Here is a 21,871-nt window from a genome sequence, read left to right as displayed (position 1 = left end):
ATATATCATATAACGTAGCCACGTAGCCTATCGCGGGTTGTGGGGTGCGTCAAAATCGGTTAACAGGGCTCTCTCCGTCACTCGTTTCATACAATCGTAGTTCCAATTTCATTTGAATATTAAGCAACCAACGTCCATGAAATTTTGCAGACATATTCTAGAAACTAATATCTGTGTCTGTGGTGTTTCAGATTTTTCTAAAAATATTTTGTTTTAAAATTACAGGGGCTCAAAGATTTGTACGAAAATTTTTAAGACCGCGTAACTTTGAAACCGAATATTTTAACAGAAATCTGGAAAACCACAGACATAGATATTAGTTTCTAGAATATGTCTGCAAAATTTCATGGACTTTGGTTGCTTAATATTCAAATGAAATTGGAACTACGATTGTATGAAACGAGTGACGGAGAGAGCCCTCTTAAGCGGATGGGCCTAGAAAAGCTAGCAGACAGATTGACAGACAGACACACTTTCGCCTATATAATAACAGCATGCTATACCTAACAGTTAATATTTCCAGTACGTTTGGTAACCCTGTAAGGTAATGAGTTTTTTTAATGCCTCTACAGAATACAGCTACCTAGGTACCTACTCCGTTTTTATCGCCTCGTGCTGTTTGGTGTTCATGAATGAGGCTCTCTATAGTTAATACTATTGTAAACTAGCGTATGCTCGCGACTTTGTCCGCGTGAACTACAGAAATTTCAAACCGCTATTTTAACCCTTTAGGGGTCGAATTTTCAAAAAATCTTTCTTAGCGGATGTCTACGTCATCATAATAGCTTTCTGCATGCTCAGCCCAATCCGTCCAGTAGTTTGAGCTGCGCTTTGCTAGATCAGTCATTCAGTCAGTCAGTCAGGTTTTTAACTAGGCATACCATATTTTAATATAGTGGGGCCTCGACTATATTCGGTCATAAATTTAATTTTTTTTTTGCTCTTTAGTGTGTGGTGGTTATTGAAGTCGGTTTTTTGAAAAAAAAAATTTTTTTTTGGGCATTCGTGTACAAAGATTGAGGTTAACGATGAATTGTAAGACACTCGTACCTAGTATAACTTTTGTTTAGCTACACTTGTAATGTGCCTAGGTATGAAGTCGAGCGAGCATATTTAAACAAAATTAGAAATCCAAGAGTGAAGCTCGCCCGACTTCATACCTAGGCACATTACAAGTGTAGCTAAACAAAAGTAATTTTTTACTTTTTAGTGTTTGTGGTTTTGAAGTCGGTTTTATTTTTCTTTTGAATTTTTTTTATTTCACAATTTTTAGTGGCCCCACTGTACTATAATATGCTATGCCCAGTTAAAACCCTACTGTTTACTAAGCTATTACACTGATCGCGAGCAATTTGCTCCTATCCATTGAGGAGTTCTGTTCTCCATCTCCAAAGATATTCATCAGATCTTCACCAAATTTATATGGGACCACCTGCACAGTATACCCTTTCAAACAAAAAAAATTTTTCCAAATCGGTCCAGGGGTCTTTGAGTAATCGGGGAACATACATAAAAAAAAAAAAAAAAGATTCCGACGAATTGAGAACCTCCTCCTTTTTTGGAAGTCGGTTAAAAATCATCTACAGAGATACGGGGTAGATTTCACCTACATCAATGGAGTCAACAGAATAAATTAGTAAAATGATTCCCAGACGTGCTTTTACAACTAAAAATTTTCAAAAGAAAAATAAAACCGACTTCAAAAACCAAAAACACTAAAAAGTAGAAAATAATTTTTGTTTAGCTACACATGTAATGTACCTAGGTATGAAGTCGAGCGATCATATTAAAACAAAATTAGAAATCCAAGAGTGAAGCTCGCCCGACTTCATACCTAGGTACATTACATGTGTAGCTAAACAAAAATTATTTTCTACTTTTTAGTGTTTTTGGTTTTTGAAGTCGGTTTTATTTTTCTTTTGAAAATTTTTTATTTCACAATTTTTAGTGGCCCCACTGTACTATAGTATGCTATGCCCAGTTAAAACCCTACTGTTTACTAAGCTATTACAGTGATCGCGAGCAATTTGCTCTTATCCATTGAGGAGTTCTGTTCTCCATCTCCGAAGATATTCATCAGATCTTCACCAAATTTATATGGGACCACCTGCACAGTATACCCTTTCAAACAAAAAAAAAATTTTCCAAATCGGTCCAGGGGTCTTTGAGTAATCGGGGAACATACATAAAAAATATAAAAAAAAATAAAAAAAAAAAAAAAGATCCCGACGAATTGAGAACCTCCTCCTTTTTTGGAAGTCGGTTAAAAATGAAAAATCACGTTCATGTGAGATAAAAAGGTATTTATTATTGTTATGTAATGTAGCTATACCTACTTCACGATAAAGAAATATTATGACAAAATAGGTATTTTTAGTAGATCTAAGTTAGTGATTATTTAAAAATTTAAGGTATTGAGATATCTTGGAGCGTCCATTCATATCCATACTATTCTTACTAGCTTACCTACAGTGTGCCTATTATAAATGGGAAAGTGTGTCTATCTGTGTTCTCTGTTCTTGTATCTGCTTCGGTAACTACAGACTACAGAAATAGCTTGCATCCCAGAAAAGCTTACTTTTTGTCCCGGAAAATCAAATAATTCTTAAAAACTAAATTCCACGTAGACGAAGCCGCGAGCATCATCTAGTACCTATATGAATAAACTAGCGACCCGTCCCGGCTTCGCACGGGTAGCTTTTACAATTTTTGTAAGGATCTCTAATTTTTTGAAAATAAAATATAGTTCATGTTACTCAAGAATAATGTAGCTTTCTACTGGTGAAAGAATTTTCAAAATCGGTTCAGTAGTTCCAGAGATTACATCGCACAAAAAACTTACAAAATTTACCTCTTTATAATATTCGTAACATGATAAACTTAAATATGTATAAGTATTATACTATACTTAAATATAATATACTTACTATAATTAAGTAAGTACATAATTATATCATACTTAAGACAGATTTCGAAGAACATCAGGTAGGAAGGAAAAGGGGTTTTAGCATTATGAGGTCATGATTGTTTTCTTTGGAACTGTGCTGATTGTATTTCCCCTACCTACCAGGTAGTTACCTAGTAGAGGTTTATGAAAATTCTTTACTTTGTTATCGTTCCCCAACTTTCATCATCATCATCATCACGATCAACTCATCGTTGCGTCGGCCCACTACTGATTACGGCAGGATCTGAAAGGACGGAGAGTAACATAGGCTACTTTTTATCCCGAAAAATTAAAGAGTTCCCACGGGATTTTTGAAAACGTAAATCCACGCGGACGAAGTCGCGGGCATCAGCTAGTTAAATCAATAAAAATCCATTATGTATAGCCATAAAGCCTCCAAATATTAATAAGAAATCAAAACAAACGATACCTACGTGGAACTCGATTTTGAATGAATGCGTTCCTAGAACGCGACTGTTGCAATGTAACGGATCTGTTCTTAATTGATCTTTATTCTCAGGCTAATAAGAGCTATTGAGATTTGTTTAACTTTCTACAATGTATAGGGCTGTCAATGCAGTTCAAATATTATTGTTGTTTGTTAACACTATGGAATAAGTACCTAAAATAAAAAGTTCTGGTAACATAGTGTTAAGACGCCCATTCGAAGTTCGATCCCATATAATCTCTCTTTTCTCTCTTACAATAAATGTGCGTTTTAAACAATTAAATATCACTGCTTTAACGGTGAAGGGAAACACCGTGAGGAAACCTGCATGCTTGAGAGGTGGAGACCAATGCAATGTTCTGAAAAGTGTGGGACAAATCTTCCAATCAGCCATTGGCCAGCGCGAGATGAATTATGGCTTAACTAAACCGTCCTAATTCTGAGAAAGTTCAATAGTAGGCTGGCATTGGATTGCGATTATGCTGATATTAAAAACGCCTCAATCAAAGGATTATGAAAAAACTGCATCATTCTAAAGTCTAAATATTAATTACATTTGAATTCTGAAAAGATTAAGAGTTGGTGTCTTTGATAGTTCATTTTTTTTTTTTAAAAGAATATTAGCCATGTTAAATGACTAATATTCCCCTTTCCTCTCCAACTAAGCGTCAGGCTTGTGCTAGGAGTAGGTACGACAATAGTGCAACGGGCGGGGTTAGAACCGTCGACCTTTCGGTTTTCAGTCCACTCCTGTACCGATTGAGCTATTGAGGCTCTATAATTGAGTTCATTAGCCAATCCAAACTCTGACGGCGCTTGCGTTTTGTTTAGATTATTACTAAGTAAAATTGCCGTAAACTAATTATATTTAAGGGCACGTATTTGTAATTATTTTATTTGAAGGCTGTTATATCAAATAAAATCACACTAATCACACTTCACACTAATATTATAAAGGCGAAAGTTTGTATGTGTGTGTGTGTATATTTGTTACTCCTTCACGCAAAAACCACTGGACGGATTTGGCTGAAATTCGGAATGGAGATAGATAATATCTTGGATTAGCACATAGGCTACTTTTTATCCCGGAAAACCAAAGAGTTCTCCCGGGATTTCGAAAAACCTAAATCCACGCGGACGAAGTCGTGAGCGTCAGCTAGTAATTATTAAAAACAACATTAATATTTAAATTTTATATCTACGGCACAGATTTCTGTCAACCCTAATTTAGTGGGTACCTATTTCTAGGTACGCTAGTTCGCGGAAAGGCGGTAGGTAGGTAGAGGTACTATGTGCAACAAAAGTTAATTAATACCGTAGACTTGGCACTCGACCGCAGATCCTTTGCGGCTGAGAAACCGATACTGCGCCGATTAGTTACAACTTACAATATAGATTCATACGTACCTACTCATAATCTATACTATTTTTAGGGTTCCGTAGCTCAAAAGGAAAAAGGGAACCCTTATAAGATGACTTTGTTGTCCTTCTGTCTGTCTGTCTGTATGTCCGTCCGTCCGTCGTCTCTCAAGAAATCCTATAGGATACTTCCCGTTGACCTACCTACCTACCTGCCTTTCATGGTTCTAGGTCAACAGGAAGTACCCTATAGGTTTTCTTGACAGACACGAGTCACGACGGACAGACAGACAGACAACAAAGTGATCCTATAAAAGTTTCGTTTTTTCTTTTGAGGCACGGAACCCTAAAAATTGAATTTCGAATGTCTTAGCGTACCTAGCTTATCAGGAGTTTTTATCTTTGGCATAGACCAGGCACCCGCTCTATGCTAATGAAAGTAAACCACCATTTACATACAGGTGCGAGCAAGGTTGCAGTTTCAATGTCAATTAAATGCCTATTTTCTATCGAACTAGCACTTTGGCCTTTACACCGTCTGCGATTGTGGATACCTTGCCGGAAACCTGTTTTGAAATGCCGAATTAAGCAATTTGGTTTTCAAATGCATTGAATGCTAAACTCAGTTCATGCCTAGGTTAGACATCCTACCTAGGTACAAACTTTAGTCTATGAACTCAGAAGTAACTATAGTAGGTACCTACGCGACAGTTTGAGATGGCAATCGGGGTATGAGGCGGGGGGACGTCCCGCACACCCGCACGTCACCCGCAGTGAGTTAGCGCGGGGGCTTTATGGGTGTGCGGGACGTCCCCATCCCGGTTGCCATCTCAATCTGTCGCGCAATATAACTACTACTAGTCGTTATTTTTGTTCCCACCTTATCGCAGACTCACTACTGAGTGCGAATCTCTTCCCAGAATGACAAGGATTAAGGCCACAGTCCACCACGCTGGCTAAGTACAGATTGGTACACTTCAACCTTCAACATATTTGAGAACATTATGGAGTCTCTTAGGCATGTAGGTTTCCTCGCGATGTTTTCCTTCATCGCTAAAAACCGAACCTGCCGAACCTTAAATTACAACCGAAGCTTAAGAGGCATGAGACGTGTCTGCCCGCGAAATTCAAATTTAGTTCAAGTTAAATCTTTACTTGAAAGTATGTAGTTTAAGAAATTAGTCAAAATAATGAGTTTGACATGAGTTACTCACAAATTAGTCGATACTATAGCTAATTTCTGATACTGCCATTGGCGCAATTAAAATGTCATAAGCCTACGTTGTCGTATTAGTTTACAAATTGCGAAAAACCAAATTAAATTTCAATTTCACGGGCAGACACGTCTCATGCCCCTTAAATCACAACCGAAGCTTAAATTCGAACGAGAAAAAAAATACGTTTGTATGAAGAGCGGTAGGTAACGCGCTAGGGAAACTGTAATGAAGCGTATACCTGTTCAAGATAAATAAAGATTATTGTATCATGTTGCGTTTATTCTACCGCCATGACATTCATTGACGCTATAACAATAACAAGAAGCGTATAACAAGTAGCTAGGTATATTATTACGTAGGTATGTTATTATCACTTGTAACCTATTCATTAATAGATAATAGGTACCTAGGTCTTAACAACAACCTTATAAGGCAAGATCTAGACTCTAGAGATAGGTATGTTAGTTACTACCTAATAGGTACCCTATACTGACTTGATCTACAAAACTTATGTAGGCATACATATAACAAGTGTAAATTAAAAATTTATGACACCCCCGACAAGTGAAGGTTACGGTAACTAGAAAAGAGCTGAACTTTCAAACGGCTGAACCGATTTTCTTGGATTATAGCTAAGAACACTCTCGATCAAACCACCTTTTAAACAAAAAAAAACTAAATTAAAATCGGTTCATTAGTTTAGGAGCTACGATGCCACTGACAGATACACGGATACACACGTCAAACTTATAACACCCCTCTTTTTGGGTCGGGGGTTAAAAATAGGCCCGCTTCGAAACTTTTTCATGAAGTGACGGTCTCAGAGTCATATAACTTTGGTAGTAGATCATCGTTAGAAAAACGTATGGGTAACAGTGGTTTACGCTTTACGGTATAATCCTAATGTAACAAAGTTTACTGATTTCTTAATAACGCAACGAACCCTTAATTAATTTGAGTTAAGTACGGCAAAGAAAACCATAAAAGTCGTAAATACCTCCAAGTAGAAGAACTGTGGATGAAAAATAAAAGATCAAAAGCATCACAGACCAGGTGTGGAAGCCACTGAAGTGGGAATTAAATAAAAGAGCAAAGCTTCTAGTTTAATCTGATGCCAGAAGGACTTTGATCGCCGAGTGGTGTATTATAGCTAGGTGTAGGTTAGTTAGGTCTTCTTATTCACTGTGATTATTGAGAGACTGTCAATTACTTAATTACCTACCTATAATAAGTACTTGACAATAAAATTACCTACCTTATAATACTTAAGTAGCTAGGTACTATTTATATGATTCTTTTGTTTTTGCGATTTTTTATGAGTAAGGAGTCAGGGCGTAAGGCGAAAGTTTTTGTGTGTGTGAGTGTGTTTGTGTGTGTGTGTGTGTGTGTGTGTGTGTGTGTGTGTGGGCTACTTTCATCCCGGAAAGTCAAAGAGTTCCCAACGGATTTGTAAAAATCTATATCCACGCGTACGAAGTCGCGGACATTAACTAGTTCAGTAGCTACATATATAGGCACAGTTATAGTAGTATGGTACAATATTGTTCGATAGAAGATGTTTAAAGCGACCGCCGACATTGAATTCCTCGGACGTAGAATAAATCAAGCGTCTAGACTCGAGCGGCTTGCAATAATAGCACTATGTTAAAGCTTCGACACACAAAAAGCGATGCGACAGCGATGTGCAACTCTCTGTATGACAGGAGTTCTTCAAACGCACGCTTACCTAGACTAGGTGCCTAGTATCTACCTGCTTACAAAATGTAAACAGATGCTTCAAGTAAAAGGCAGTTATCGAAAGCCTTTATACAAGATCCTTTTAGTGTATAAGGATCTTGTATAAGGGCTATAAGTATATATGTCACAGCCAAAGTAATAAATCCTGATATTATATATATTATCTAGTCATTATTTATAATGTCTACCCAATTTAGATAAACTGATAATTGACACAGAATTAATCACATTAACTAGCAATTTTATATAATTTCTTCGAAGACTTGGATGATGTAATAAAACAAGTAGGTACTTACAGGTAAATATTATAAAATTATATTTCAATTTGCCTTATGCATACCTAACTATATGTGTAGCAATATTATACTGTTTTGAGACTTATTTCGTGGTTTAATGACATAATTATGTATTATAACGGGTACATAGGTTAGGTTAGGTTAGGTTAGGTTAGGTTAGGTTAGGTTAGGTTAGGTTAGGTTAGGTTAGGTTAGGTTAGGTTAGGTTAGGTTAGGTTAGGTTAGGTTGGGGCGCCAGCCAGGTAACCTCCCAGTGTGCCTGGGTGCTGCTGGTCCCTTTTGGAGTCGTCCGGGGGGAAGAGCAGTATTCGGGCCGGTGCGCCCCGGTAACATGGTTAACAATTTCTCCACGGGGATATTGTTAGTTGTGGCTAATGACCTGGCAGGGGGGGGAGGTTTCTCCACGTGTCCCTCTGACTAGCAGAGGGCACATTGGATGAGACGCGAGGGTGGAGGGAGATAATCCCTCGGAGGGAAAGGCGAGCTCAGTGTGCACTTACCCTGCCTCTGAAAAGGCTGTGTGGGTACCAGTCCTGCGCGGCCCTCGCCACGTATCGTAATCCCATTGGAGTGGTCATGGTCATGTCTCACGACCTCACAATGGGACCGAGGGTCTTGGCTTGGTCGCCCGGACCACGAGGAAGAAAACCTCTATAAAAAATCACCCCGAATCCCAAGCGGCGGCGCACCGTGAGGGGATGCATGGCTGATGGGTTGTTCAGTCGCTAGTGCGTACCTCGTCAGGGTACCGGCCGACCCCCGTGACGAGTTACGCTAAGGCTTGCTCGGGTGGAGGGGGACCACCAGGGAAGGACCACGTATTTCCCCTGTACTCGTGGGAACAAATATGACTAATAAAACAAAAACAAAACTTACGTCGGAGGAAGAGAAAAGTGAGAGAGGTAGAGAGGAGGATAGGAGGGATGGCTCGCGGACTCGGAGCCCGCTTTTTCGAGCCCCGAGTGGCTTGGCATCAGAGTCGGATTCAGAAGGCTCCAGGACATCATCCAGGACTGGTGCTGCAAGTCGCGGTAGATCGTCAGCCAGAGGTCGTAGCACTGGCATTGCTAAAGCCAGAGCCGAATTGAGAGAGGCCAAAGAGGAAGCGCGAGAGGTACAATTCAACCAATATCTGAGGGATCGCGTGTACCGCAAGGAGACGCCTGCGGTAGTATCGGATCCCGAAGAGGTACCTCAGGTCCATGTAGACGACCCAAGCAAACTCAGTGCTGACGAGTTGCGGGCCCTTGGCGACCACAATGTGGCGAATATAATCCAGGTCGCTACCAAGTCGGGGAACCTTAAAGGAACCTGGGTGAAGCGCCTGAAAGACGCGGCCAACAAGCTTCAAGAGGTTGTGGACACCCTGGCCGCCAGAACCGTTGCGGAGGAGACCCGCCGGCTGAGAACCGATAACGATCGCTTACGTAGTGAGGTTGAGACTCTCAAAAACGAGCTGAAGGCTCATCGGCGGGAATTCAGTGACATGAGGGCCTCTATGGCTGCCGCTGCAAAGGGCACTCCCGCGCCCAGTCTAAGCGGTGACCTTATCGAGGAATTGAAGGCCTCCATTGTTTCCTCGGTGGGCCTCATTTTAGACGCTCGGTTTGCGGGAATTGAGGAGCGACTTCTGCCCGAAAGGGTGCATCGCCCGCCGTTGTCATCGGACCGGAAACGATCAAGGGTGTCGGCATCTCAGCCGGCCGCTTCCTCTGTGGCAGCCCCGAATGAACCGGAAACCCGGGACACCATGACTGACCCATCTCCTGCTGGAACCACGGAGTCTGCTGCGGGTCCGAGCCACTCTCAGCCGACTGCCAATGACTGGGCTACAGTTGTAAAGAGAAGGGGGAAGAGAAAGAAAGTCCCTGCCCCCGTAGCCTCGACAGCCACTCCCGCGGCTAATTCTGCCAAGCCTGCTAAGCCAAGGCTGGCCTCCCCAAAGACCGCTGCGGTTGTTATTACCTTGCAGCCGGAGGCAGCGGAGAGGGGTGTTACCTATTCCCAAGTCTTGGAGCGGGCCGAGCAGAGTGTTGATCTGCAGGAGTTTGGCATTGCTGAGGGCATGAGGATAAGCCGAGCTGCAACTGGCGCCAGGTTGCTGGAACTTCCCAGGAACCAGACACAAGAGCAGGCCGAATTGTTGGCAAGTAGACTTCGGACGGCTCTGGACGGTATTGCAAGCGTCGTCCGTCCTTCCCAATCCGCGACCCTTAGGGTTACCGGACTCGACGATTCAGTCACGAAGGAAAAGGTGGCCTCCGCTGTGGCGCGAGTGGGGAATTGCGCTGCTCAATCAATAAGAGTCGGGGAAGTACAGACTGGTCCCAGGGGGATGGGATGGGTAACCGTGCATTGTCCCGTTGAGGCGGCCAAAGTGTTGTCCGATGCCGGCAAACTCCGTGTTGGCTGGAGCTCCGCTGAGGTTCGCGTGCTCGAGCGACGCCCCCTGCGCTGCTACAAATGTCTTGGTATTGGGCATACAAGGCCGGTCTGCCCTTCCACGGTGGACCGGGGGAATCTATGCTTCCGGTGCGGATGTGACGGCCACAAATCTCTGGCTTGCTCGAGCGAGATACGTTGTGCGGTGTGCGCGGATGCAGGGCTGCCTGCAAACCACATAATGGGAGGAAAGAACTGTAGTCCTCCCCACACAAAGGGTGGGCCAGTTCCAGGAAATCAGACCACTGTTAACGCTGGACGTGACCAAACACAGGAGGGATCTGATATGATATCATGAACCAGTTGTCCCATATCAGCTTCCTCCAGTCGAATCTGAACCACTGTGCAGCGGCTCAGGACCTTCTGCTGCAGTCCATAGCAGAGTGGCAAATAGATGTGGCGGTGGCATGCGAGCCCTACTACGTCCCTAACCAATCTCATTGGGTGGGAGATTTAGACGGCTCGGTGGTGGTTGTGACCGGGAACAATACCAGTACCCCACTCTCTGCGATAGAAAGTGGCCCGGGTTATGCGGTGGCAAAATGGGGGGAATTCGTCATTATAGGGACGTATTTCTCGCCCAATCGTAGCCTGGCTGAGTTTGAGGCCTACCTTGACTCAGTCAGAGCAGCTGTCCTCAGACAAACGGGTGGGCGCGTCATCGTCCTCGGTGACCTTAACGCCAAGTCTCGGGCGTGGGGGAGTCCCTCCACCGACGAAAGAGGACGGGCTGTGCAGGTCTGGGCTCTCCTTTCAGGCCTATCTCTACTCAATAGAGGAGCGGTGAATACATGTGTGCGGCAGCAGGGTGGATCTATAGTCGATCTCTCGTTCGCTATGCCCGCAGTTGCTGGAAGAGTCACCGACTGGAAAGTGGAGGAAAATGTGGAGACTCTCTCAGACCATCGATATATCCGCTTTGGGATTTCCAACACATCTGTATCGGTAAGGATTCCCAGGAGTCCAAGTCACTTCCCACGGTGGTGCCTTAGCCAATTGGACCGAGAGTTGGCTAAAGAAGCGGCTATTGTCCAGCGGTGGTCCACTTCCGGCAATAATACTGATACTGGTGTAGAGGAACTCGCGAGATTAGTACGCAATGCTCTTGTGAATGTCTGCGACGCAGCTATGCCGAGAGCCCGGCGACGGCCTCGCCGCCGCTGCGTGTACTGGTGGTCGGCGGAAATTGCAGACCTTCGCACGGCCTGCATTAGGGCCCGTAGGGAGTATACCCGAAGCCGCAGGCGGAACAGGCCAGACCCGGACTTAGAGAACCGACTTCAGGATGCCTATCGCCAAGCAAAAAAAGCGCTGCAACTGGCCATAAAACAGGCTAAGGAGCTGGCCCGCGATGAACTGTTGAGGACGCTGGACAGGGATCCGTGGGGGCGCCCTTATCGTATGGCGCGCAACAAACTTCGCGCCCAATGTGCACCGATCACTGAAACCCTGCAGCCGAACCTTCTAGTGCAGCTGGTGGATGAGTTGTTTCCAAGCTCCCTGGGTCACGTCCCTCCGGTGATGGCCCCTCCTTCTAGGAGTGAATCGAGAGTTCTGGATGTCCCTCTTATCACGGAGGAGGAGATGGACCTTGCCCGCGAGCCTTTACGGACCAAAAAGACGGCACCGGGGCCTGATGGTGTCCCGGGTAAGGTGGTTCACATAGCATTGGAATACCTGGCGGAGCGGCTTCGAGAGCTGTTTGACAAGTGCTTGCGCTCTGGACAGTTCCCGAAGTCTTGGAAGGATGGAAAGTTGTGCCTGCTGCGGAAGGAGGGCCGCCCGCTAGATTCCCCTGCGGCATATAGACCGATTGTGTTGCTTAGTGAGACGGGCAAGTTTTTCGAGAGGATTCTTGCCGCACGTCTCAATTCGCATCTTGAGACGGTGGGACCGGGTTTGTCCGAGGTGCAGTTTGGTTTCAGGGCGGGCCGCTCGACGTTAGATGCCCTAGATGCCCTGAAGAGCTTATCCACGGAGGCGGTAGAGAGAGGGGACGTGGTCCTTGCGGTCTCTCTCGACGTCGCAAACGCTTTCAATAGTCTTCCTTTTGAGACGTTACGGGAGGCACTTCGGTACCATGAAGTGCCACCCTATCTCAGGAGATTGTTGGAGGCATACCTTCAAGAGAGAGATGTCATCTGGGAAGGTAGCGATGGACGATTGTACCGGCACCGCGTAGGTAGTGGAGTCCCGCAGGGCTCAGTACTAGGGCCAACCCTTTGGAACGTTGGTTTCGATTGGCTCCTGCGGGGTCCACTGCTTCCGGGGATGAGGGTATTGTGCTACGCTGATGACACCCTAGTCACTGCTCGTGGGGAGAATTATGACGCAGCGGCTCGCCTTGCAGAAGTCGGTACGTCCATGGTGGTGGACAGGATACGGATGCTGGGCCTGAAGGTCTCAATTTCCAAAACTGAGGCCCTCCTATTCCATGGTTCACGCAGAGGTCCACCCCGGGACGCGCAAATCAACGTCCAGGGCACAGTCGTGAAGGTCAAAGCCTCTATGAAATACCTGGGCCTAACCTTGGACGGACGATGGGGTTTTGGAGCGCATTTTAAGCAGCTAGGTCCCAGGCTTGTCAACGCCGCCGCAGCTCTCGGCAGACTGCTGCCAAATATTGGAGGGCCTGAGTCGACTTGCAGACGGCTGTACGCGGGAATTGTGAGGAGTATGGCACTGTACGGGGCACCTGTGTGGGTGCAAGCTCTGTCTCCGCAAAACAAAATGCTTTTGCGGAGACCGCAAAGAATAATAGCTGTGCGAAATATCCGGGGGTACCGCACAGTGTCATGGACCGCTGCTACGCTGCTTTCGGGTGACCCACCGTGGGAACTCCAGGCCGAGGTGCATGCGGAGGTGTACCGGTACCGAGCGGATCTGAGGGCTCAGGGTGAGAGGCCAAGTCCGGACGAAGTTCAAAGGATCAGAGCCATTGCACAAACGGCCCTGATCAGCAGATGGAAGGAAGATTTGCAAAACCCTATTGCGGGCACCCTGACTGTCGTGGCAATACAGCCCCACCTGGAGCACTGGCTGAAAAGACGTCACGGGACCTTAACCTATCGGTTGGTGCAGGTGCTTACAGGACATGGGTGTTTCGGTAAGTACCTGCACCAGATTGCAAGGCGGGAAGTGACCCCGGCCTGCCACGAATGCGGTGCACCCTCCGATACGGCACAGCACACACTGGCGGAATGCACAGCCTGGGCGCCGCAGAGGCATCCATTGTCGTTCATCTTGGGCAGCGATCTATCGCTCCCAAGCGTGATAAACGCGATGATCGCCAATGAGACTTGTTGGACGGCAATGGTGTCCTTCTGTGAGGAGGTGATGGCATTGAAGGAGGCGGCTGAAAGGGAAAGAGAGCTGGATCCCAACGCTCATCCCATACGCCGTAAACGCCAGGGGCAAAGGAGGCGCCAATATGCGCGCTACCTCGTGCCCTAAATGAGGACATAAACACACACAAGGCGTCGGCATCCCATAGGGATGTCCAGTAATGTGGCGGTATCGTTGAGACGGCACAGTGGTATGCAAACTGCGTTCCTGTGTCGTCTCGTCATGACGCAGACGGCCCCGCTGGGTTTTAGTGGGTATTCTGGTTCTGCCAGCGAGTCCCACATACCCCCCCGGAAGCAGCGTGATCAGCTCTGCTTCCGGGAGGGATGCGTAAAAGCATTTCCCAGCGATAAAAAAAAAAAAAAAAAAAAAAAGTTAGGTTAGGTTAGGTTAGGTTAGGTTAGGTTCAAAGTTAGACCGTATTTATTACTTTGGCTAACTTTGAACCGCTATTATGAATAATATCCGGATAAAGTGATTAATTTATTACATTGTCTAGTCAATTTTGATATTATACATAATGACCAGTCATTATGTATAATAGCTATTTAATCACTATGACTGTAACATATACATATTTGTTTTGCACGGACTTTACTACACGTTGAAGTTATGGTTAGGGCTTGAAATTCGACTTATTTTTCAGCTCAAGAGTTGGATTTCAGTGCTTAACAGTCAGTGTTTTAACTCCGGAGTTTCGAAAAAGGTGTAGGCTATGATTAATTACTCAAGTAACGCGGTTGACTTGAATACATATATCTTCCACTTAAGTCTTAAAGTAATGTTTAACATGAAATAAAACGTACCAGTTAGAAAAGAATAACGTCGCGCGTCCTGTGTGATCAAGCCTTAAGTTTTTTTTACGTCTCCGATGCGAAAATATCAAAACATTTGTCACATGAGAAACCGTAAAAACGTAAAACGGACGTAAACTTGGCCCACTGCTCTAAAGACGTATTTTTGTCCTAGATTTTTTATTTTTTAGTATTTCTGTAGTATAAAAAAGGTAGGTAGGTAAGTATGCGCCTAGTTCATATCATCATCATCATCATCATTATAAAGCGGTAGACGTCCACCGCTGGACATACTAAGGTCTGTAGTAAAGGAGTCCACAAACTTACCATAATAATAGGTAGGTAGGTATAATATCTCTCCAACTTAGACCTCATCATTGATTTGTCATTGATTCAAATCTAAGGTTACTTTCAATAATCATCATACGTAGGTAGGTACCTAATTAATCTTCAAACTAAACTACAAGCTCACAAAAATATATTATTAAGGTGCATGAGACGGGTCTGCCCGCGAAATTCAAAATTAATTTGGTTTTTTGCAATTTATAAACTAATACGTAGGCTTATAGCATTTTAATTCCGACATTGGCAGTATCATCTTCACAGGATTATATCAAACCTGTGAGGATGATACTGCCATTGGCGCAATTAAAATACCATAAGCCTACGTTGTCGTATTAGGTTACAAATTGCGAAAAACCAAATTAAATTTGAATTTCGGGGGCCGACCCGTCTCTAGCCCCTTAAGTAAAAAGTGTGAAGTAGTTATTTCTTGTACGATGGCACGGAACCCTTCGTGTGCAAGTCCGACTCACACTTGGCCGATTCTCTTTAATAGTCGACTAGCTGATGCCCGCGACTTCTTTTGTGTGGATTTAGGTGTTTAAAAATCCCGCGGGAACTTATTGATTTCTTTGATTGATTGAGTCTTTTTACCATCTCTATGCCAAAAATCAAGTCGATTGGTTGCTTAGTAATTAGGGTGTGAAGGAAGGACAAACACACAAACACATTTTCGCATTTATAATATTAGTATAGGTACCGTCCGCTTTCTTCTATGTATTTGTTTTAAATAGTTCATTAAGTATTTTACTAAATCGTTAATAATTATCAACTTAATTAATGATCATCTTATATTATTAATCTTAAAACTACATTACAGCACTAAAATATTAGAACTTTCATTATTTCACTAGAGCAGTAAAACAATTCTCAAGCCTGAAACACTACACTATCGGAAAAGTAATAAAATAAAACGTTAAAAAGATAACGTTCGTCGCTTAGTCGTTTATACAGGTGATTTAATTTCAGTCAACAACCTTGGAAAAGTACCTGGTACCTGCCTAGATACAATTTACAAAAGATGCGGGTGTTTTGTCTAAACGTTGATTAATTTCCTTGATGTAGGTTCCTAGTACGTATATAAACTGTTTACAAATGAACACTTTGTCATTATGGTTTAACGCTAATCATACAAAATTATCCTTATCAAAGCCTAATCAACCACACTAGCTAACAATGCAAGCGATAACAAAACCACCTACCGTGAAAAATCCCACCAAATCGCTGCCTTTTTTCACTTTGCAAAATTCCAATAACGCACTAGTGCTTTAATATTAATATTATCACACTTTAAAACTGTTTTAATAAATTACTTGCACACAACACAGACACACTCATCCGTTTAAAATTAGTTTCACGAAAAATCTTTCAAAAATGTTTTTTTCACGAAAGTTATCACGCGAAATTCGAGGAGTGACACGATACAACCACCACACACGATGGTCTCTCGTGAACTGACGCGCGCGGGAAAGAGAAAGGTCAAACTCCATTTAATGAAAGAAATAAGTTATATGTGTGAAAGAGATGCAGATAGGTATGAAGTTAGTGAAGTAGCGTACCGAGAATTGACCACATGGCACGCATTTTGTTTTGTACCAATGCATGCAATGATTGCACAAAATAGTTGGCGCGGTTTTATTAAGAGCCACGTGTTTGAAATGTTTTTAAATAGCTACAGTACTACAGAACGACTTTGTTCGAGTGGTTTTTTCTTTGATTTTAGAAGCACCTTTTGCTATTTAATGATTTGAAGGACTGCTTTGAATGAAACATGCAGAACTTTTTTGGATAATGGGTGCTTCATTTTTTGTTTTAAAAGCAACGTTACATTATTATTTACATAGGTTACATTGTGCAGCATTTGGAATTCTGGATTGAGGAGTTAGGACCCCAAGTTCAATGATGACATCAATACCTGATACTTAACCACACTAACAATTCACCATCATCATTTCCTACCCTGTACTCTGTGTACCCTATGTACACAGGGTGCAGTATCAGCAGGGGCGGATCTACTTAAAGGCTTTTTGGGCTGCAGCCCAGGGCCCCGCGAATACAGAGGGCCCCCAACCGAACTGAAACCAATAGACGATATTGTCAATAATAAAAATTATCTAGAATTTAAAAAAAAAATCCGATCGTAAGGTTGCCAACACTACGATCAATCAACCCGTGTTTCAAACGGAAAACAGTTTCTTGTCAAAATGGCAATTAGTATGCAATTAGTTGAGTAATTTGGTAGGGCCCCTAAGCAGTATTAGCCCAGGGCCCAACAAATTCAAGATCGGTCCCTGAGTATCAGGATTGAAGAGTTGGGACTTGGAGTTCAGTCATGAAGCACTGACTTCACTTGGCATCTACCAGGTATCTACAATATCAATTCACGATCAAAAGTTCTTGAATCCCCACGGCTTAAGAGTGCAGTACCCTGCATCATCAGTGTTGAAAAATTGGGACTTGGAGTTCAATAAAACTACCAGCCTAATTTCACCATTATATAGTTCAACGGTAAATACCCTATAGATTTTGAGTCCCCCGAATTGATAGACAGAAAACGAAGTTATCCTATAAGGAAGGGTTCCTTTTTTCTTTTTGAGGTAGGGTACCCTAAAACTGAACTTATACCCTCCTCTTTTTGGAAGTCGGTTAAAAAGAAAAAAAAAATTGTCGCGCAAAGTAACAATTTAAGATATAGAAAATTTATGCAGAGCCTTGTTATCGCTTTGACCCGGTTTTTTGTAATCAACGCCTGAGCCGGTTCCCTTTTCACTAAAACCTCGCGATACGCTCGGCTAAATTGGCAATTGTTTCGCCAATTATGCTGAAGGGATAACAATTTTTGGGGTTCCGTACTCAGAAGATGCCAATGGGACCCTTTTAAATAAATAAATAAATTAACTTTTATTTCAGGCTATTAGACCCATAATTGTGTTAGTATGACAAATAACTTAAACTATGTTAGTAGGTACTTATTTCTAGCTTAACAACTAATTCTATAACTAAAACTATAACTAAAAAGCCCGAGGGAGCCTCTTGGCGCCTATGTGCGCACCCCCCCAGCACCTCCAGAGAGGACTATCTAGTTTCCTGGCCAATGCGCTGAGAAGAGTGTTGGTACTACTCATTAGCCTGCGCATCATGGACGCGGCACGCTTGCGCATGATCGCGTAGAAATCATCCACGCGAGCATCCGCAAACATTGCCGACGCACTGCAGTGTCGAGGCTTCCTCAACACCGCTCTCAGCACATTGTTATATTGAACACGCAAGGCACTGTAGGTCCGCTGCCTGTAGTCCGTCCACAGACTGCACGTGTAGAATGACTGGCAGTAAGCCCTGAATAAGGTCAACTTTACTTGCCCAGTACAGCGCGCAAATCTGCGGGCTAACATATTGCCTCGGACCGACAGAGCCCGGCGCTCTCGTTCCATGTCACTATCATCCCTCAGGCTGTCGGTTACTACATGACCGAGATACTTGAACTCAGTTACTTGCTTCAGGGGATTACCACATAGTTGTATCTTTGGTTTAAAGCTGGATAGTTTGTTCTTTCCCCTGAAAACAAGGAACTCGCTTTTTTTGGCGTTGTAACTGAGTCCATTCATCTCTGCATACTCCTCACAGAGTTGCAGCAACCTTTTCAGACCCCCAACTGAGGGGCTCAGTAGAACCATGTCGTCGGCGTAGCTAAGGTTATTCATGCGTATGCCATCTATTGAACACCCGACACCAGCTCCACTGAGCCTCTCAATCAGCTGGTTCACATACAAATTAAACAGCCTAGGGGACGTCAGCCCTCCCTGTCTCACTCCACACTCCATTTTATATGGGTCACTAAGTTCATTACCCCACCTAACCACATTAGTTTGGTTACCATACCAGTATTTAAACAATGAAATCAGTTCAGGTCTCAAAGCTGCTTCCTTTTCGAGCTTATGCCACAAAACATCGTAAGCTACTAGGTCAAATGCTTTGGATAGATCCAAAAAACAGGCATAAACAGGAGTTTTCCTGTCGGTATAGTACCGCACAGTTTGCTTGAGGCACAGGATCGCGCTTTCCGTAGAGAGTTCAGGCTGAAAGCCGAACTGAGCATCGTGTATTTTAATTGATTTACTTAGCTGTGCATCTAGCAAACTAAGCCTCCGGTGTCTGTCCGTCTGTTTTTCAGCGGGCTGCATCTCATGAACCGTAAGGTGTAGGTGCTAGACAGTTGAAATTTTCACAGAGTAAAGAGTTTATCAGAGATTATTTAGATCTTATTTTTGATTGTATTAGATTTAGTACAGAGATAGCTTGCATATCCGAAAGAAGATAAAGGCTATTTTTATACCGGAAAATCAAAGAGTTCCCACGGGATTTTTAAAATACATATATCTACACCGTTGACGTCACAAACGTACCAAATAGATACAGAGGTCTGTTTCACTTTCAATATTATCACGCGATCCTGTATCGAGGAAATATTGATGGTATTGAGAGGAGGAAAAATGTAACACCCCTCACAGGGATAGCTTCTGTCCCAGGGGTGGATATAGGCCATTTCTACCCGAAAACCAAAGAGTTCTCACGGAATTTTAAAGACCTAAATCCACGCGGACAAAGTCACGGGCATCATCTATCCACAAATGAATTGATACATCGCCTACTGCGCAGGTATAAGGTCAGCGTTCGATTTACGTGAAACGAACAGTAGGTGGCCAATTCAAAATGGCCGTCAATTGCTTGCCTCGTTTTGCATATTTCTCCAAGGTAGCAAATCTACACGAATAAGTAGCTAAGTTAACCGCGGAAAAATCGAGAAGTAGGCAATTCGTATACTTTACAGCGTCACAATCCTCTGACCATGGCTTTTGGAATACGTGAAACAGTTCGGACTAAATTTATAAGGCCGGGTGTCATTCCATTCAATACAGTTCTAACAGTTAACTCAGTAGGTAGTTACGCTGCATGTCAAAAGAAATAAAAAAAACTACAGTCAATATAAAATATTGAAGTAAAACTTCTTTATTAGGTGCAACTTTGTAGTTGGTAACTTCTAAATAACTGCCAAACAAAATAGTTGTTTTCAGGCTGTTATCTTTTATCAAGGGATTTTAAAAACCTACCTACCAAATTTTCATTTAAAATTGGAATGTCATAGGAGTTTTTCTATGTATTTATGACTGTCAGATAAATGGTTATATTTATTTGAAGTACACCTCTTAACACTTATGTTTTAAATTTTGACGTAGTGCCAAATGTGTCCTGGTTTGAATAGCGAAAATGATGGTGACCCTACAATTAAGGTTCCAGTACAAAAACTCAGGATATTATGCGAGAGGTCGTTCCGCAAACTCGGAAAAAGTTTAATGTCAGTTTTTATTCTTTGGATTCCTTTGGAGATGTTGCTTTTCATATTTTCTTTTACTCTCCGCCTTCAAAGAGAAATAAATAAAGAACTAAGTTAAAAGTAAAAATGCTATTTTGAAGTAAAAGCTTTTTTAATGTACTAAAAAGTATAGAAACTTAAGTGTAAAAGTGCCTTCAGGCCCAAAATGTTGAATTCCTAAAATGTTGAATACTTTTAATGTTGAATTTGCCAAATTTTTAGTCCTAAAATGTTGAATTTTGGATTTACAAAATGTTGAATTCCAAAAACTTTGATAATAATAATTTTGAGAATAACTTTGAGAATAATTTGATTTGTTAGTATTTTTTGAGGATTTTATCTGCGTCATCATCATCATCATTATCAACCGATAGTCGTCCACTACTACCCCCGACCCAAAAAGAGGGGTGTTATAAGTTTGACGTGTGTATCTGTGTATCTGTCTGTGGCATCGTAGCTCCTAAACTAATGAATCGATTTTAATTTAGTTTATTTTGTTTGAAAGGTGGCTCAATCGAGAGTGTTCTTAGCTATAATCCAAGAAAAGCGGTTCAGGCGTTTGAAAGTTATCAGCTCTTTTCTAGTTACTGTAACCTTCACTTGTCGGGGGTGTGATTTTTTAATTTACACTTGTTGTTTCTTTTATTGCGTATCTTTGATCTAATATACCTCCTATCAATGTTTGGAGAATGTACAGATATACAAATACTAGATATACACTTAACAAAATGTTTATTATCTCAAAGTGAGCACAATGAGCATATATTTCATCGTAATCTAGAAAGCGCGTCTAAATCACGCTGCACTATATTGTACGGCGAAAGTTGCATTGGATTTTGTAAAGGCTTTTGTAATTTAAAGCTCATTAATATGGCTTTCTAAAACCAAACGCTCTGAGTACTTCCCTGGCGCAGTGGGAGGTCCCGGGTTCGATTCCCGACAGGGATTCGGAATTTTATAATTTATAAATTTCTGGTCTGGTCTGGTGGGAGGCTTCGGCCGTGGCTAGTTACCAACCTACCGGCAAAGCCGCGTCACCAAGCGATTTAGCGTTCCGCTACGATGTCGAGTAAAAACCAATGGGTTTAATAAAAACTGCCTTTCCCCTTCCAGGTTAGCCCGCTTCCATCTTAGACTGCAACATCACTTACCACCAGGTGAGATAGCAGACTGCAATTTTCCTGCCAATGCTACCGCACCCAGGCTAAAAGTTTTGCACAATCATAATTATTATGCAAAACGCACTTTAAAACACTGTTTTGAACCAAGTAACACTTTTCTTTATATTAAAGAAGACCTTCCTTGGATATCCGTAACGTTTAAAACATTTTCTCGTTTCCTCCATTGCCAATTTTCAACCGCGCGAAACAAAACACTTACCTACCTACATACTTACCTATTCCCTATCGATCCTGCAGGATCTTTAGTGGCTGCAAATGCATTCGCAGCCAGTGCAAAGAACAAGGGTTGGGGCACACTATCCCATTATTTAGTATTTAGATAGTATTCAAATTCAAATTATTTATTCAACGGTTATTTATTACGGTTTTAACGCGGCTATATTGATGAGTTA

The 21,871-nt window shown here is 42.7% G+C and overlaps 3 protein-coding genes across 5 annotated transcripts in view; 1 reads left to right on the top strand and 2 right to left on the bottom strand.

Moving 5' to 3' along the window:
• The window catches only part of LOC123873907, a 161,458-nt gene extending 145,082 nt beyond the window's left edge, over positions 1-16,376 (bottom strand). For all 3 annotated transcript variants that reach the window (XR_006797796.1, XR_006797797.1, XM_045919003.1), the window contains exon 1: positions 16,130-16,376. The gene's annotated coding sequence lies outside the window, so the exon portion shown is untranslated. The remainder of the gene's footprint in view (positions 1-16,129) is intronic.
• Positions 8,852-10,744, top strand: LOC123874013. Its single transcript, XM_045919156.1, has one exon. The coding sequence runs from the start codon at positions 8,852-8,854 to the stop codon at positions 10,742-10,744; it is 1,893 nt and encodes a 630-aa protein (XP_045775112.1).
• A 563-nt stretch (positions 16,377-16,939) lies between the features above and the next one.
• LOC123874012 lies at positions 16,940-18,748 on the bottom strand. The gene is made up of 2 exons (XM_045919155.1): positions 18,020-18,748; positions 16,940-17,002 (listed from the first exon to the last, which is right to left on the bottom strand). The coding sequence occupies exons 1-2, from the start codon at positions 18,746-18,748 to the stop codon at positions 16,940-16,942; spliced, it is 792 nt and encodes a 263-aa protein (XP_045775111.1).
• Between the last annotated feature and the right edge of the window lie 3,123 nt (positions 18,749-21,871).

Source organism: Maniola jurtina, chromosome 17 (genome assembly GCF_905333055.1).
Source record: "Maniola jurtina chromosome 17, ilManJurt1.1, whole genome shotgun sequence".
In the NCBI taxonomy this organism is placed as follows: domain Eukaryota; kingdom Metazoa; phylum Arthropoda; class Insecta; order Lepidoptera; family Nymphalidae; genus Maniola; species Maniola jurtina.
The sequence above is the reverse complement of the archived record's forward strand: the minus strand, read 5'-3'. Positions and strand labels throughout refer to the sequence as shown.

Bases quoted from the DNA above. Each gene is read 5' to 3' on its own strand.
- LOC123874013 (XM_045919156.1), top strand. From the start codon at position 8,852: ATGACTAATAAAACAAAAACAAAACTTACGTCGGAGGAAGAGAAAAGT.
- LOC123874012 (XM_045919155.1), bottom strand. From the start codon at position 18,748: ATGGAGTGTGGAGTGAGACAGGGAGGGCTGACGTCCCCTAGGCTGTTT. The intron at 17,003-18,019 runs GCCAGGAAACTA...TATTGGTTTCAG, and splicing joins ACACTCTTCTCAGCGCATTG to TTCGGTTGGGGGCCCTCTGT.